The sequence below is a fragment of the Hypanus sabinus genome, chromosome 22 (genome assembly GCF_030144855.1).
Source record: "Hypanus sabinus isolate sHypSab1 chromosome 22, sHypSab1.hap1, whole genome shotgun sequence".
Classification (NCBI taxonomy): domain Eukaryota; kingdom Metazoa; phylum Chordata; class Chondrichthyes; order Myliobatiformes; family Dasyatidae; genus Hypanus; species Hypanus sabinus.
The window spans coordinates 21,864,208-21,883,271 of record NC_082727.1 but is presented as its reverse complement, the minus strand read 5'-3'; the positions used below and the strand labels follow the sequence as shown (position 1 = coordinate 21,883,271).

The window sequence follows — 19,064 nt, the reverse complement described above, 5'->3', positions numbered from 1 at the left end:
TCCCCCACCACCTCCATCCCTTTATTCTGTGCTCCATCTTCCTTTCCTATCAGACTCCATCATCTTCAACCCTTTGCCACTTCCACCCAGCACATTCCTACTTCTGACATAATTCTCACTCTCTCTCCTCCTGCATATCACCCTCCTCACTTGGATCCACCCATCACTTGCTCCATCCCATCTCTCCACCTTTTTGTACTGGCTATCTCCCCTCTTTCTTTTCGTCAAGATGAAGGGACTCAACCTGAAATGTCAGCAGTTCACTTCCCTCCACAGATGTTGCCTGACATGCTGAGTTTCTCCAGCGACTATGTTTTGCTCCAGATTACAGCATCTGCAGTCTCCACTTTATTGGAGTACTGTTTGTCCTAACTGCCAGAAAATCTAGTAGGGATTCTTTTCTAGCAGACAGTACCAACACAGAAATGTTTTCTCTTAATTGATTGTTTTGTTATTTTGCATTTATTCCAATTACTCCTCCAGTCTGAATGCCACAACTGGCTTTCGTTTTTAGTACAACATGAAAATACTGGTGAGCAACAACTCTTTTAACATTCTGAGTACTAAATATTTTCCATGATTAGGTATATTAAATAAATGGTAACACAGAACAACTAATTTCATGACATATGTCAGCAACAATAAATCTGATTCTGATTGTATTCATACATTTTCATGCACAATGTAATTTGACGTACTGTGTTCTGATCACCCATTGACAATGACTCGATGGAGAGTTTATAAAGGAAATGAAAGTGGGCATCTTCTGTTGATTGACATGGATATGATCCGATATATTAGGAGTGAACGGTAACTACATTGTGCATTCTCTCATCACTCACCCACTGTTCACACAGAATTGAGTTCTCTGGTTTAAACAACCATTGCAAGAGCCAGATAAAGACTACAGGAGAAAATATGCCCTCTGAGTTGGATTTTAAATCTAGTTCCAGATGAGCAGGAATATCTATTATGCCTTTTTAAACATAGGGATGCAATTAAGGAGCAACTTTTAAGCAGCTGTTACCCTATGAATGTTAACACAGCTTAACTATCTTTATCAACAGTACTCAGAGAGTTAAATGTGCATATGCCAGTATTTAAGAAAATGATTCAAAACAAACATCTGAATAACGAGATAGTTGATTGAACAGAAAATGTAAATTAGACAAGGAGAGAACAACCTCACAACAAAATGAGATAACGATTAGAAAGTTATTAATGCACAATGAATGGTAAGTACTTAGATGCAAGAGTAACATCACAACCAGTAGATGATAACAGAACAAAAGTCAGTTAATTTCCCTTCTACCATCACAGTGGTATGTTTCTTCGCTTGTTTGTTGATAATACCAATCATTCTCTATCGATGGTCACCCAGTCATGAAATAAAGCACCATTTCAGAACTCCACAGTTTGATTAAAGAAATACATTTTAATTAGTATTGTAAAGAATGAGAGAAATGGAAAGCTTTCAGGATTGGATTTAAATCCATTGTGCTCAGGCTGCCAGTGGTGGAGATAACGGCTTTTCCTACTGAATGCTTCCTTCAGTTAAGATAGTAACTCAGAATTAAAGAATCTTACAGGAGACATACCAGTGCTGGCTCTTCAAAACAGCAGTTGTAATTAGACCTTTCCTCCTGCACGTGTAAAAATGGCATTCCCTTTTCTTAGTTCCTTGGTTTCCAAAGCATCTGTTCCCAGAATGAGGCATTGCTTACTAGAAGATGAGAGATGTTTCCTTCTTCAAAGAATGGAATATCCCTTCCTCCACCATTGATGCTACCTGCATATCCTCAATTTCCCAGACATCTGTACTCACTCTGTCTTCCTGCATCATTAACAGGGATAGAGTTCTTCCTGATATTACCTACCACCCCTTGAGCCCCTGCACCAGCACATCATTCTCCACAACTTCCACCATCTTCAATGGGATCCTACCACCAAACAAATCTTTACCTTCCCCAACTCTAATTCTCCACATCCTGCAGGAATATAATCTCTCCATGATTCCCTTGTCCATTCATCTCTCACTACTAATTTCCATCCAGGCATGTATCTCTGCAAATGTGTGCAGACAGTGTGCACCTGTCTACTAAATTTTTGACTCACCTCGATTCAGGGCTCCAAAGAGTCGTTCCGGGTAAGGCAACACATCAGCATAATCGCAAAAGGTTGGTTTGCAGGTGCAACAGGCTATCAAGAAGGCAAATGGAATATTGGCCTTCATTGCTAGAGGGTTGAATTTAAGAGCAGGGAGGTTATGCTGCAAACGTATAGGGTGCTGGTGAGGCCACATCCGAAGTACTGCGTGCAGTTCTGGTCTCCTTACTTAAGGAAGGATATACTGACTTTGGAGGCATTGTAGAAGAGGTTCACCAGGTTGATTCCAGAGATGAAGGGGCTAGATTATGAGAAGAGATTGAGTCGCCTGGGACTGTACTTGATGGAATTCAGAAGGATGAGAGGAGATCGTATAGAAACATATAAAATTATGAAAGGGATAGATAAGATAGAGGCAGTAAAGTTGTTTCCACTGGTAGGAGAGACTAGAACTAGGGGACATAGCCTCAAGATTTGTGGGAGTAAATTTAGCATAGACATGAGGAGCAACTGCTTTTCCCAAAGACTGGTGAAGCTGTGGAATCCTCTGCTAGTGGAGGCTATCTCAGTAAATATATTAAAGATAAGGTTGGATAGATTTTTGCATAGTAGAAGAATTAAAGGTTATGGGGAAAAGGCAAGAAGGTGAAGATGACTCCACGGTCAGATCAACCATGAGCTTATTGAATGGCAGAGCAGGTCTCATGGTCCAGATGGCCTATTCCTGCTCCTATTTCTTGTGTTCTTATGTTCTCATCAGCAGCAAATCGGGTCATCTATTGAATCCATTGCTTCTGATGCAGCCTGCTCCATTGGTTAGACCCAGCATAGATTTAATGACCACCTTGATCAGCACACTTGATCCATCTGCAACAAGCAGGATTTCCTGAGGGCAACCATTTTAATTCCAATCCCCATTCTGATATGTCAGTCCATGGCCTCCTCTACTACAATGGTGAGGCTACTCTCAGGTTGGAGGAGAATTGTTTAATATTCCATCTGGGTAGTCTCTAACCTGATGGGATGAACTTAAATTTAATTCCCCCTCCCCCTTCTTCCATTCTCCACTCTGGCTTCCCTCATGCAGCTTCCTTTCTCCTCACCTGCCTATCACCTCCCCTCCCAGTGCCCTTCCTCCCATGATCCACTCTCCTTTATCAGATTCCTTCTTCAACCCTTTATCTTTGCCACCCATCACCTCCCAGCTTTTTACTTTATCCCACCTTCCCCACTCATCTGATTCCATCCATCACCTAGTTTGTACTCCTTTCCTCTCCCCATCACATTGTGGCTTCTTCCCCCTTCCTTTCCAATCCTGATGATAGGTCTCTATCTGAAATGCTGACTGTTTATTCCTCTCCACAGATGCTGCCTGACAGGCTGAGCTCCTACAGTATTTTGTGTGTTGCTCTGGATTTCCAGCCTCTACAGAATCTTGTGTTGAGGAAGCAGGGAATCCGCCTTCTTAACCACCCTATTACTTTTTTTAACAACATTTGATTGATTTATGGAATAATATAAATGTTGATGATGAGATAAAGAAATCTTTATTAGCAAAGAGACCTCTAATTCAAAATAAACTTATCCCTTTTACAATGGATAATCAACTTTTATATAACTGGTTTCACAAAGGGATTAGATATATCGAAGACTGTTTTGAAGGAGGTATATTAATGTCATTTGACCAATTAAAGAATAAATATAAAATATCAAATAACACTCTTTTCTGTTATTTCCAATTAAGGGCTTATTTAAGAGATAAACTGGGTCAAACAATGTTATTGCCAAAACCTAATGAAATAGAAACTTTAATTCATAAAGGAAAAATTAAAAATTTTATTTCTGGTATGTATAATTTGATTCAAAAACAGGCAATTAAACAAGGAATTCATAAGTCAAGACAAAAATGGGAAACTGATTTGAATATTAAAATTGATGAAACAAGTTGGTCAAGGTTATGTCTTGACAGTATGACAAATACAATAAATGTTCGACTAAGATTAGTACAATATAACTTTTTACATCAATTATATATTACACCACAAAAATAAATAGATTAAACTCAAATTTATCTGATCAATGTTTTCGATGTAATCAAGAAATTGGTACTTTTTTACACTCTTGTCTTGTTTTAAAATTCAACCTTTTTGGCCAAATTTAAGAGTTTTACTGGAACAAATTATTGGAATACAACTTCTACGTAATCCAACATTATTTTTACTAGGCGATATTGAAGGGATAAAATCGAAATCCAAATTGAATAAATATCAGAAAGAATTCATAAAAATTGCATTGGCAGTAGCCAAAAAGGCCATTGCAGTTACTTGTAAATTGGATTCATACTTAAGTATAGATCGTTGGAAGAATGAAATTTTTAGCTGCATTCCACTTGAAAAAATTACTTATAATTTAAGAGATAAATATGAAATATTTCTGAAAATTTGGTGCCCTTATTTACAAAAAATAGGATTAAATAATATACCTATAGGAATAAGGTGCTCTGAAGATAAAATTATTGGTTATCTGGGGAAAGAAATAAATATACATATTAAAGCTATTATGAACTCCATTGAGCATGTGGGAATCTTCCGATATCCAGGCATTCTTTCTTTCTTTCTTTTCTTCTCTTTTTTTTCTATAGGGATATATTAGGGAGGAGGAGTCAAGAGGAGGGGGTGAATGGTTGATATTTTTTTTCTTTCTGTAACCTATTTGAAAATTCAATTTTAAAAAAATTATATAAAAAAAACTTTGAAGGATCCATGAGCATGGATTCCAAAGTCTCTCTGTTCCTCCACACAGCTAAGAATCATGCCATTAACCCTGTATTCCGCCTTCAAATTTGACTTCGAGGGTGAATATCATTTTTGTGTTGAACTCCATCTGCCACTTTTCAGCTCAGCTCTCCTGCTCTCCTAGTTCTGTTGATAATTATTCGGCCTCTTCATATATTAACATTTATTTAAGTTTGATAATTGACATTTGTGCATTTGACCATTCTACTATTTGTTGATTGCTCATGGCTAGTTGCAATATTGTTTTATAAATTATTAGTTCCTATTGTGTTGCCTGTTATGGTATTGTCCTGCGCGTTATGCTTTTCACCGAACCACAATCAATTCTGGTATGTTTCACTAAATGACAGTAAAGTGATTCTGATTAATATCAAGGCAATTACTGAGGACATACCTCCATAGCTTTTCAGCAATGTTTTTGCTTCCTATACATCAAGTACTCTAGAATATTTAATTCCTAAATGTATTTATCATAACTCCACCATGGACAGTTGCAAGCTGGCTGTGACAGGAGGAGAGTGGGGCATTGGGCTAGCAACCCCATCCTGTAAAAGTGCAGTGCCACAGAAACGTCAACAGAAGCTCCAAAGACCTCACCCCTGGGAGAGGAAGGATACACCAAGAAGATGGGCTACACCTGGAAACAAGAGGGCACCATTTCCTGCTGAGTAGTTGACTCTTGGGAAACTAGGGTCAGGGTTGGCACTTCCTATTACTTTAATGAAGGCTATTTCCACTTCACAATTTGTGCACTGAATAACGTCATCAGTGTGCAATAAACAAGTTTTATTTACAGGATCAAAAATTCACTGCAACAGTGATTGTTATCTCAAAGTTAAATGAATACATCACACAGAAAGTTTGCAAACAAACAACTGTCATAAAGTTTACAGCACCTGTTAACTAGATAATGCAGAGTCAGTGGATGTTTACTTGGATTTTTTGACAAAATCCTGCACATGAATTTGCTTATCAAGATAAGAGCCCATGGTATTATGGGAAAGATACTAGAATTGATAAAAGATTGGCTGACTTTCAGAAGGCAAGGAGTGGGAATAAAGGGAGGGCAGGGTTTTTTTGGTTGTTTGCCAGTGACTCAGTGACTAGTTGTGTTCTGTGAAGTTGGTGTTGGCGCTGCTACTTTTCACATTACATCTCAAATGATCTACATGACTGAATTGATGTCTTTATGGCCAAATTTGCAGATGAAGCAAAGATAGGTAGAGGGATACGTAGTGTTGAGGAAGCAGACAATCTACAAGACATAGACGGATTAGGAGAATGGGCTAAAAAGTGGCAGATGGAATATAGAAACATAGAAAACCTACAGCACCATACAGGCCCTTCGGCCCACAAAATTGTGCCAAACATGTATCTACCTTAAAAATTACTAGGCTTACCCAGAGCCCTCTAAGCTCCATGTACCTGTCCAGAGGTCTCTTAAAAGACCCTATCGTATTCGCCTCTACCACTGTCGCCGGCAGCCTATTCCACACTCACCACTCTCTGTGTAAAAAAACTTAACCCTGACATCTCCTCTGTACCTACTTCCAAGCACCTTAAAACTGTGCCCTCTCGTGCTAGCCATTTCAGCTCTGGGAAAAAGCCTCTGACTATCCACACGATCAATGCCTCTTATCATCTTATACACCTATCAGGTCACCTCTCAACCTCCATCGCTCCAAGGAAAAAAGGCCGAGTTCACAGAACCTATTCTCATAGGGCGTGCTCCCCAATCCGGGCAACATTCTTGCACCCTCCTCTGCACCCTTTCTATGGTTTCTACATCCTTCCTGTAGTGAGGCGACCAGAAATGAGCACAGTACTCCAAGTCAGGTCTGCCCAGGATCCTAAACTCAATCCCAAGATTGATGAAGGCCAATGCACTGTATGCTTTCTTAACCACAGAGTCAACCTGCGCAGCTGCTTTGAGCATCCTATGGACTCGGACCCCAAGATCCCTCTGATCCTCCACACTGCCAAGAGTACCACACTGCCATTAGTACTATATTCTGTCAACATATTTGACCTACCAAAATGAACCACCTCACACTTATCCGGGTTGAACTCCATCTGCCACTTCTCAGCCCAGTTTTGCATCCTATCAATGTCCCACTGTAACCTCTGACAGCCCTCCACACTATCCACATCTCCAACCTTTGTGCCATCAACAAATTTACTAACACTTCTTCATCCAGGTCATTTATAAAAATCACAAAGAGCAGGGGTCCCAGAACATATCCCTGAGGCACACCCCTGGTGATCGACCTCCATGCAGAATATGATCAGTCTACAACCACTCTTTGCCTTCTGTGGGCAAGCCAGTTCTGGATCCACAAAGCAATGTCCCCTTGGATCCCATGACTCTTTACTTTCTCAATAAGCCTTGCATGGGGTACCTTATCAAATGCCTTGCTGAAATACATGTACAGTACATCTACTGCTCTACCTTCATCAATGTGTTTAGTCACATCCTCAAAAAAATTCAATCAGGCTCATACTTGCCTTTGACAAGGTCATGCTAACTATTCCTAATCATATTATGCCTATAGGTTAGGTTAGGGAACGTGTATTTTTTTTAAAACAGGGAGCAAATTCATAAATTGTAAGAGCAAAGGGAATTTGGCAGCCCTCGCGCAGGGTTCCCTGAAGGTTAACTGGAGTTGGTAGAACGGAAAACAAATCAGCAGTCGTTTTGGGAGAACTAGTACATAAAAGCAAGGATGTAATGTTGAGGCTTTATAAAGCACTGGTCAGATCATATTTGGAGTATTGTGAACAATTCTGGACCCCTTTTCTAAAGGATGCACTGGCATTGGAGAGGGTCTGCAGGTGACTTTGCAAGAATGAACCTAAGAACAAAATAGTGCCTGTAATCGCTAGAGTGTAGAAGAATGGTGGGGGGTGGGGTGGGGGGGGGATATCTGATTGAACCTATCAAATGTTGAAAGGCCTAGAAAGAGAGGATGTTGAGAGAACGTTTCTAACTTTGGGAGAGTTCAGGACCACAGGGCATAGCCTCAGAATACAAGGACATCCTTTTGGAACAGAGATAAAGAGGAATTTCTTTAGCCAGAGTGTGGTGGATCTGTGGAATTCATTGCCAGAACCATCTGTGGAGACCAAGTGATTAGGTAGATTTAAAGCAAAGGTTTGATTTCTCAATTAGCAAGCATGTCTAGATTTACAGGGAGAGGGCAGGAGAATGGGGTTGAGAGTGATAATATATCATCCATGATGGAATGGTAGGATAGACATGATGGGCCAAATGGCCTAATTCTGCTCCTGCATCTTAGTGTTTTATGTTGTCTATAGCTGAAGTGAACATTTTGAAGCAACTGTTGTGGCACTGGCCATGATCAGTATGCGCTACAGCAAAACAGCCTGAGTAAAATACTGTTTATTTTCTCTCCACCCAATCTACCCATCTCATTTGCCCCAATGTTCCTTACCACCCCCATTCCACAGATTTCATCCCTCCCTTTTTGTTGTCTGCCTTTATATATCCCTCTTAATCTCCCTCTTGTGTGGTCCCAGATGCCTGGAGAATAGCAAACTGTATATCTTTAAACAGGTCAGCTGCAATAAGCCAGGTGATTAATGCCAATGAGACAAACATCAGTAATAGGGAAATTTACTGGAAAATTAATTCTGAGGAACAGGATTAATCTAGACTTGGAGAGGCATTGGCTGATCAGATAATGGTATAGAAGAGTGCATTTTGGTCAGTATAAACAAAGGCCTGCTTGTGCTGAATGACTATAACTAAAAGGATGAGATTCTATAATGTGAATTACGTAGACTTAGGTTTCAGAATGAAAGCTAAATTGTCTACAACTATAATATCTGCATAACTTTTAATACCACGTGCCAGAGAGTACAGGAGTATGTGAATAGGTGAAATAAATGTGTGGCTAAAGGGTTAATATAAAAGGGAGGCATTAGATTTCTGAATCATTGAAACTGCTTTTAAACCAGCGTCCAACATTCCTGTGGGGAAGTCTGCCAGTGCTGTTCTAAAGGGTTAAACTAATTTAACAGGACAATATATGGTAGAGAGGAATTCATGTTTGGATGGGAGGGAGCTGCAGTCAAATATCAAAAGAAAAGTACACCATCATAGGGGGCCAGAACAAACTTAAGTATAACATGGGACATCGGAAGAATGCAAGTTTAAATTGTTTGTATTGTAATACAGGGGGTTTGACTTGTAAGGAATGTGAACATATTGATATTGAGCATATGGGAATATGATGCTGTCACTACCAGTCATAGAATTATACAGCTTGGTAACAGGCCATTTGGTCCAAGTCATTCACACCTGCATTTGGCCCACATCAATCTAAACCTCTACAATACAGGCACCTGTCCAAATATCTTTTGAATATTGTAATTTTACACTTCTACCATTTCCTCTGTCAATTTGTTCTATCTACCCACCAACCTTGCCCCTCAGGTCCCCTTTAAATCCTAAACTTTTCCATTTAAATCTACACCTTCTGATTTTAGACTTCCCTACTTGGAGGAAAAGCACTATCCATATACATCCTTCATGATTATATAAACCCCTGTAATGTTATCCCTCAGCCTTTACTCAAAGTGAAAGCATCAAAGCCTATCTAGTCTCTTCTTTTAACTCAAGCACTTAGTTCTGTCAACATTTTAAAAAATCTTTTCTGCATTCTCTCTAGTTTAATGATATTCTTCCTAAAGCAAGGTGACAAGAACTGCAAACAATACTCACAAATCTACAGAAGAGTAGCCTCAACAATGCCTAGTACAGCTGTAATGTGATATTCCAATTCTTATATACAATGCTCCAGCCAGAATACTTGATACTTTGGTGCCTCAAGTAGCTAAACTCATGCCTCCTTAAAACAACATTTTGGAATGTCTGTAAAGAACAAAAGCACTCTCACCCTCTCCAGCTCTTGTTGTCCTGATATCCAGGTCATCTCGGGTTCCATTTTGTGACTCTAGGTAAGTAGCTGGGACCCAGCCTTGCTCTTCTGTTGTACTCACAAACCACCAGCCTGAAATAAAAGGAGCAACATTTATTAGTGAAGTGAAAATGTGGACTTGTGGTGTTCCCATACCAAATCAAGCAGCTAAACTTCAGTTGTGTCAATGAAGAGCAAATGTACCTGTTGTTTATGGGGTAGGAGTAATCAGTGATCCAAACGAGTACATCTTCCTTTCAATTCAGCCAAAGTTCCTCTCCAGTATAATCACCACTTCCCTCAACCACATTTATTTCATTTACTACACTTTTGTCTTCTCCTGTTCAGTTCGGATATGCTTTGTCCTCTGCTCAATTTTTCACCCAAACAACTTTCACATTCACTGATTAAGCTCCATAATTTTTAGTACCTCCAATGATAACCAACCATTGGATATATCTTCCCTCTGTTACCCCTTTCAGCAAAGTGAAAAGACCATTCATTCTGATTCAACTCTTCCATTTCCACCAATAGCTCCTTCCATTCACTTATTCAATCTCCCCTTACCCCCTAACACCACTGCATCCGAGGTGTCAAACTTACTTTCAAGGCAAAGCAGCAATTTACTTAATTGGAAGAAGTGCAAGTTTAATATACTTCCTGAAGAAATCATGGAAGCATAGAATATTTACAATGTTCATAAATTTTGAGAATCATTAAATTTTTTTAAACTTCTTAAAGTGTGCTCCTGACTGAAGTTCTTATGGCTGTGACTGTGGATTTCAACTGTAGTAGTCCTAAACAGGAATATTTGATGATTCCCATCAGCTCTGCACATGAAGTGTTGCCACTTATTGGTGCCATCTTACCAGGTTGGACAGGCTTGAGGAGCCTGGTGTTCTACCTCTGCTCCTATTTTCTTGTGTTCTTGACAGAAAATAGATGGCCTTCACTACACTAACAAACAAGAAAAGCAAAGATTTATCAGCATTGCCAAAAGCCATCAACAACCCAAGGATTCACCTTGCTGAGAACAAAGTACAGAGGAGTGCTTATAAAGGTGTTGATAGAAGGAGCATTAGGAGCATCAGTGACTCCACAGCTTGCTAGTTGCTAGAACTTCAGCTCCATCTCAGAAAGGCCTTCCAAACTCATAACCAACTACGAAAATGTGCCACTTGAGAAGAGGTGATCTCAAGGGTACCATAGTTGGGACTACATTTAAGAAAGCAAAAAATTCCAACTGCATTATTTGCATTAGTGTCTCACTTCAGCTTGTCATGGTGTAAGTCATCATAGGTGATCTCCTCTTCAACTCTCATCCTCTATAACCATAACCTCAACCCAGAGATACAATACAGATTCTGCTTATCATAGTCTCATAGAGTTATAGAAGGTTACAGTACAATACAGGTCCTTCAGCCCACAATGCCGTGCCAACTCTTTATCTACACCAAGATCAATCTAACGCTTCTCTCACATATCACGTTCCAGCTTTTTTTCATCCATGTGCCTAAGAGACTCTTATATCTCTCTAATATATTCACTTCTACCACTACCTTTAGCAGGACGTTCCAAGCACTTAACATTATCTCTGTAAACCTACCTCTGACATCCCCCAACATTTTCCTTCAATCATCTTAAAATAATGCCCTCTGGTAATAGTCATTTCTGTCCCAGGTAAAAGATGCTGACTATACAGTCTATCTATACTTCTTATCATCTTGTACACCTTTATCATGTCACCTCTTATCCTCTTTTACTCCAAGGAGAAAAGTCCTAGCTTGCTAAACCTTTCCTCATAAAAAATGCAAATTCAGGCATCATCTTGGTAAATCTACTTTGCACTCTCTCTAAAAGTTCCACCTTGCTTCTATAATGAGGCAACCAGCACTGACCCAAGTGATCCAACCAGAATTTTATAGAGCTGCAACATTACGTTATGGTTCTTGAACTTAATCCCTCAACTAATGAAGGCTAACACACTGTACACCTTCTAAATCACACTATCAACTTGTGCCACCATGTTAAGGGATCTATGGACATGGACCTCAGGATCTTGCTAAGACTCCTCCCATTAACCCTGTATTCTGCCTTCAATTTCGACCTTCCAAAGTGAAACACTTCATTCTTTTCCAGGTGAACTGCATCTGCCACTTCTCAACCCAACTCTGTAATCTATGAATGTCTTGCTGCAACCTACGTCAATTTTCTACATTATCCACAACACCAACCTTTGTGTCATCTGCAAACTTACTAACCCATCCTTCCACTTCCTCACCCAAGTTATTTATAAAAATCACAAACAGCAAGGGTCCCAAATCAAATACCTACAGAACACCACTGCTCACCCATCCCCAGGTAGAAATTGTTCCATCTGCTCCCACTGTGGTGAACTACATATACCTGTCTGGAAACGCCCCCCCACCCCCGCTGATTGCTCCTGTGGCTCCTCCCACAGACCGTGGCTCATCCCACGGACCCCGGTATAAAGGCGATTGGAGACACAGCCCCGGCCTCAGTCTCCAGGATGTAATGTGGTGGTCATTTGCTGCTTGTTCTTTCTTCCAGCCAATAAAAGCCTATATCTCGCCTCACGTCTCCGAGAGTTATTGATGGTGCATCACCCACCTTGTCTTAAATGAACAACACAATTTACTGTTCATTTTATGGACAGTCAAGTTTCCCTGGATCCCATGCTTCTTGATGCTCTAAATGAGCCTAACATAGGAAAGCTTGTTGAAAACCCTACAAAAATCCAAATACTCCACACTCACTGCTCTACCTTCATCGAATTGTTTTGACACGACCTCAAAGAATTCAAGCATGCTTGTTACTCATAATCTGCCCCTCCCCAGGCCATGCAGACTAACTCTAATCAGACTAAGCTTCTCCAAATGCTTGTGAATCCTTTCTCTAAGAAACCTCTCCAATAGTTTGCTCACAAACGATACAAGATTCATTGGTCTGTAATTCCAAGGATCATTCCTATTATTTTTCTTGAAAAAAAGGCATAAGCATTTGCCATCCTTCAGTCTTTTGGCAATACTCTTGTGGCTCATGATGGTGTAAAGATAATCATCAAAAGCACAGCAATTTCTCCCTTCACTTCCCAAAATAATCAGAGGTATATTCCATCTGGCCCTGGGGACATCGATCTTAACGTTTTTGTTGAAGTTCCAGTTAATCCTCTTTCCTAACATCAATACTTTCTAACGTATTAACTTGTTCTACACCATCTTAACACCTGTCAAAGTCCCTCTCACTAATGAAGACTGCTAAGAAAATGTTCATTAAGGAGCTCTTCTACCTCCTCCAACTTCAAGGTATTTGTATCCTTTTTTTAATCTATGACTGGTCCTACCCTTAAACTAATTTTGTTCTTCATGTACTTTTAGAACTTCTTAGGCTTTCCCTTAATCCTACTAACCCAGGTCTCCTTTGGCTCCTCCCACTTCCTCCAAACCAAAGGTGTAGCCATGGGCACCCACATGGGTCCCAGCTATGCCTGCCTTTTGTTGGCTTTGTGGAAGAGTCCATGTTCCAAGCCTATATGGGTATCCGTCCCCCTCTTTTCCTTCGCTACATCGATGATTGCATTGGCACTGCCTCCTGTATGCATGTTGAGCTTGACTTCATTAACTTTGCCTCCAACTTTCATCCTGTCCTCATTTACCTGGTCCATTTCCGACACCTCCCTACCCTTTCTCGATCTTTCTGTCTCCATCTCTGGAGACAGCTTATCTACTGATATCTACTATAAGTCCACTGACTCTCACGGCTACCTGGACTATTCCTCTTCCCACCCTGTCTCTTGCAAAAATGCCATCCCCTTTTTGTAATTCCTCCATTTCCACTGCATTTGCTCTCAGGATGAGGCTTTTCATTCCAGGACGAAGGAGATGTCTTCCTTTTTTATACAAAGGGGCTTCCCTTCTTCCACCATCAACTCTGCTCTCAAACGCATCTCTCCCATTTCCCTATGTCTGCCCTCACCCCATCCTCCGGCCACCCCACTTGGGATAGCGCTCCCCTTGCCCTAACCTACCACCCCACCAGCCTCTGGATCCAACGTACAATTCTCCGTAACTTCCGCCATCTCCAACGGGATCCCACTACCAAGCACATCTTTCCCTCCCCTCCTCTTTCTGCAGGGATTGCTCCCTACGCGACTCCCTTGTCCATTCGTCCCCTCTATCCCTTCCCACCGATCTCCCTCCTGGCACTTATCCTTATAAGCAGAACAAGTACTACACCTGCCCTTACACTTCCTCCCTCACCACCATTCAGGGCCCCAGACAGTCCTTCCAGGTGAGGCGACACTTCACATATGAGTCAGCTGGTGTGATATACAGCATCCGGTGCAGTCTTCTATATACTGGTGAGACCCGACACAAACTGGGAGACTGTTTCGCTGAACACCTATGCTCTGTCCGCCAGAGAAAGCAGGATCTCCCAGTGGCCACATATTTTAATTCCAAGTCCTATTCCCATTCTAACATGTCTATCCATGGCCTCCTCTATTGTCAAGATGAAGCCACACTCAGGTTGGAGGAACAACACCTTATATACCGTCTGGGTAGCCTCTAACCTGATGGCATGAACATTGACTTCTCTAACTTCTGTTAACGCCCCTCCTCCCCTTCTTACCCCATCCCTGATATATTTAGTTTTCTCCCCCTCCCTTTTTTTTCTCTCTCTGCCCATCACTCTGCCTGTTCTCCATCTCCCTCTGGTGCTCCCCTCCCCTTTCTTTCTCCCTAGGCCTCCCGTCCCATGATCCTTTCCCTTTTCCAGCTCTGTATCCCTTTTGCCAATCACTTTCCTGGCTCTCAGCTTCACCGCACCCCCTCCGGTCTTCTCCTATCATTTCGCATTTCCCCCTCCCCCTCCTACTTTCAAATCTCTTACTATCTTTCCTTTCAGTTAGTCCTGACGAAGGGTCTCGGCCCGAAACATCGACAGTGCTTCTTCCTATAGATGCTGCCTGACCTGCTGCGTTCCACCAGCATATTGTGTGCGTTGCTTGAATTTCCAGCATCTGCAGATTTCCTCGTGTTGACGTTTCTTCTAGTTGGCTTGTTCACATATGGTGTCAGGAGTCCTTCCTGGATATATTTGAATTCTGCACCATCTAAACCTTTTTGCACAAGGAGCTGCCAATCAGTACTAGGGAAGTTGAAATCACCCATGACAACAACATTTTGCAGCTTTCTGCACTCTTTTGACTGATTGTTCCTCAGTGTCTTTATTGCTATTGGTGATTTATAGAATAGATTTATACTCTCAATAGTGATTGTCCCTTCCTGTTCCCTACTTCCACCCACACTGACTCAGTAGATGATCCCTCCATGACATGCTCCTTTCTGCAGTTACTATTCTATCCCTGATTAAGCAACGCTACTCCCCCACCTCTTTTACTTCCCTCCTTGTACCCTTTCAAGATTCAAGAATGTTTAATGTCATTTCTGGTACACAAGTGTAAAGGAGAACAAAATAATTGCTACCCCAGATCTGACACAGCACAAAGAAACACAAAACACCAGTTTTAAACCCTGGAACATCTAGCAGCTATTTCTGTCCTTGTAACAATCAGGTCTCTGTAATGGCCACAACATCATAGTTCCTTGTACTAATCCATGCTCTACGTTCATCACCCTTGTTCCTGATACATTGTGCATTAAGGGTGGCACATTTCAACCCATCCAACTGACTGCATTCATACCTTATCAATAGTTTATCTTTCCTCACAGTCTCTCTACATTTTGCATCTACCTTTACACCAACTGCTCCGACCCCTGACCTATGAATCTAGTTTCCATCACCTTGCCATCCCAACGTTTAACTGTATGGAAACTGGCCCTTCAATCCAGCTCTTCCATGCCAACCCAATACTCTACTTGAGTTTGTTCCATATACCTGCATTTGGACAATATCCTTCTAAACCTCTCCTATACATGTATCTAAGTGGCTTCTTAAACATTGTAACTGAACTGACTGCTGCCTCTTCCTTTGACAGATCTTTCCATGTAACCATCATCCGCCCCCAGATCATCCACTGTTACCTACACAGTTCACCCAACAGATTCCCTCTTCCATCTGGTTTTATCTGTTCTTCACATCTCACTAATGGTTCCATTATCACTACTTAACAGATTCCAGCACTGGTAGCTTTTGTGTTCCTGCTCATTGCCCAGCAGCTGTCTCCACCTTCATCCAGCTCTCCCTGCACATGGCTCCATCTGCCCCTTTCAGTTGCTTTTTTTTTTGCTTGTTTCCATCTACCACACAACTGCCTCTTTCATTCCTTACCTGGCTCCATCTGCCCATCATTTTCCACTCTCCTCAGTCCACCAATCATCTAATGGTCTGTCTCACCCCTTCCCTCTCTGCTTTATACTCATTATCTTCCCTCTTCACTCTCAGTCCTGATGCATAGTTTTGGCCCAAAATGTTGACAATTTCTTATCCTGACACAGATTTTGCTCCACCAGTTGAGTTCTTCTGGCAGTTTGTGTTTTGCTAAAGCTTTCAGAATCTACAATTTTTGTATCCCTTGTTGGGAGATCGATTTTATCTTTTAGTGTACGAGAGGTTCATTCAAGAGTCTGATAACAGTGTCTGGAACATCTGGATAGTGAAGATACGCACATCAGGATGCTTTTCATTGACTACAGCTTGTTTTTAACACCTGCATCCCTTCAAAACTAATCAATAAGCTTTAAAACATGGGTCTCGATACTTCCTTGTGCAACTGGATCCTCGATTTCCTCACTTGCAGAATCCAGTCAGTTCGGATTGGCAGTGGCATCTCCTCTCCAATCACCATCAGGACAGGTGTACCACAAGGCTATGTGCATTGCCCTTTGCTTTACTCACTTTATGCTTATGACTCTAAGGTTAAGTATAGCTCCAATGCCATATTTAAGTTTGCTGAGGACACCATTGTTGTTGGCTGAATCAAAGATGATGATGAATTGGCATATAGGACAGAGATTGAAAATCCAGATCAATCTGGTGAAATCTGCTGAGACAACAACAATGTCTCACTTAATGTCATCAAAACCAAAGAGCTGATGATTGACTACAGGAGGAGGAAACCAGGCCTTTTCAGGGAATTGGAAGTGAAGAAGGTCAGTAACATTAAATTCCTGTGTTATCATATCACAGGATCTGTCCTGGAACCAGACAGATTCATTACAAGTTTCATTACAAAGAAGGCATCACAGCACCTCTACTTTCTTAGAAATTTGCGCAGATTCAACATGTCATCCAAAACTTTTATGAATTTCTATAGATGTGGTAGAAAGTAGTCTGACTGGTTGTATCTTGGCCTGCTATGGAAATACCAGTGCCCATGAATGGAAAACCCTATAAATATTAATGGTTACAGCCTAGTCCATCACAGGAAACGGCCTTCCATCATTGAGTGTGTCTACAAGGACCACTGCCACAAGAAGGCAGCATTCACCATTAAGAACCCACACCATTTAGGCCATGCTCTCTTCTTGCTGTTGCCATTGCATAAGATTTACAGGAGCCTCAAGACCCTCACCATCAGGTTCAGGAACTGTTATTACCCTTCAACCATCAGCTTCCTGAACCAAAGTCACTAACTTCACTCACCTTAACAACGATTCCACAACTTACTTGCTTTCAAGGACTCTACAATTTCTGTCACAATATTATTTTTCACTTATTATTGTTTCTCTTTTTGTATTTCGAGAGATTGCCTTCTTTTGCACATTGGTTTGTCCATCTTTGTGTGCAGTTCTTCATTCTATTGTTTCTTTGTATCTATAGTGAATGTATGCAAGGAAATGAATCTCAGGGTAGTATATGCTGACATAAAACCATAATAAATTTATTTTGAACTTTGGTAGAAGCTGTCCTTAGAACTTGTGATTTATGTCCTCAGGCTTTTGCATCTTCTGTCAAAGGGAGAGAGGAAAAGCGAAAACGGCAGATAGCGGGATGAAAAATAATCTGTTACATAATACTCAGGTAAGTATGATGGGCTGGTTAGCTTCTTTTTAGAAAAATAGAAAACCTACAGCACAATACAGGCCCTTCGGCCCACAAAATTGTGCCAAACATGTATCTACCTTAAAAATTACTAGGCTTACCCAGAGCCCTCTAAGCTTCATGGACCTGTCCAGAGGTCTCTTAAAAGACCCTATTGTATCCGCCTCCACCACCATTACCGGCAGCCCATTCCACACATTCACCACTCTCTGAGTAAAAAAACTTACCCCTGACATCTCCTCTGTACCTGCTCCCCAGCACCTTAAACCCGTGTCCTCTTGTGGCAACCATTTCAGCCCTGGGAAAAAGCCTCTACACAAAGACTATCTACACAATCAATGCCTCTCATCATCTTACACACCTCTGTCAGGTCACCTCTCATCCTTCGTTACTCCAAGGAGAAAAGGTTCACTCAACCTATTCTCATAAGGCATGCTCCCCAATTCAGGAAACATCCTTGTAAATCTCCTCTGCACCCTTTCTATGGCTTCCACATCCTTCCTGTAGTGAGGCAACCAGAACTGAGCACAGTGCTCCAAGTGGGGTCTAACCAGAGTCCTACATAGCTGCAACATTACCTCTCGGCTCCTAAATTCAATTCCACGATTGATGAAGGCCAATACGCCATACACCTTCTTAACCACAGAGTCAACCTGTGCAGCTGCTTTGAGCGCCCTATGGACTTGAACCTGAAGATCCCTCTGATCCTCCACACTGCCAAGAGTACCACACTGCCATTAGTACTATATTCTGTCAACATATTTGACCTACCAAAATGAACCACTTCACACTTATCTGGGTTGAACTCCATCTGCCACTTCTCAGCCCAGTTTTGCATCCTACCAATGTCCCGCTGTAACTTCTGACAGCCCTCCACACTACCCACAACACCTCCAACCTTTGTGTCATCAGCAAACTTACTAATCCATCCCTCCACTTTCTCATCCAGGTCATTTATAAAAATCACGAAGAGTAGGGGTCCCAGAACAGATCCCCAGGGCACTCCACTGATGACCAACCTCCATACAGATTATGACCAGGCTACAACCACTCTTTGCCTTCTGTGGGCAAGCCAGTTCTGGATCCACAAAGTAATATCCCTTTGGATTCCTTGCCTCCTTACTTTCTCAATAAGCCTTGCATGGGATACCTTATCAAATGACTTGCTGAAATCCATATACACTATATCTACTGCTCT

General features: G+C 41.4%; 1 protein-coding gene across 4 annotated transcripts in view; it reads right to left on the bottom strand.

Annotated features, from left to right (window-relative positions):
* sh3pxd2aa (SH3 and PX domains 2Aa) overlaps positions 1–19,064 on the bottom strand; it is a 322,252-nt gene that overhangs the window by 59,782 nt on the left and 243,406 nt on the right. For all 4 annotated transcript variants that reach the window (XM_059947263.1, XM_059947261.1, XM_059947262.1 and 1 more), the window contains one exon: positions 9,821–9,934. In XM_059947263.1, the coding sequence (XP_059803246.1) occupies positions 9,821–9,934 (114 nt within the window). The remainder of the gene's footprint in view (positions 1–9,820; positions 9,935–19,064) is intronic.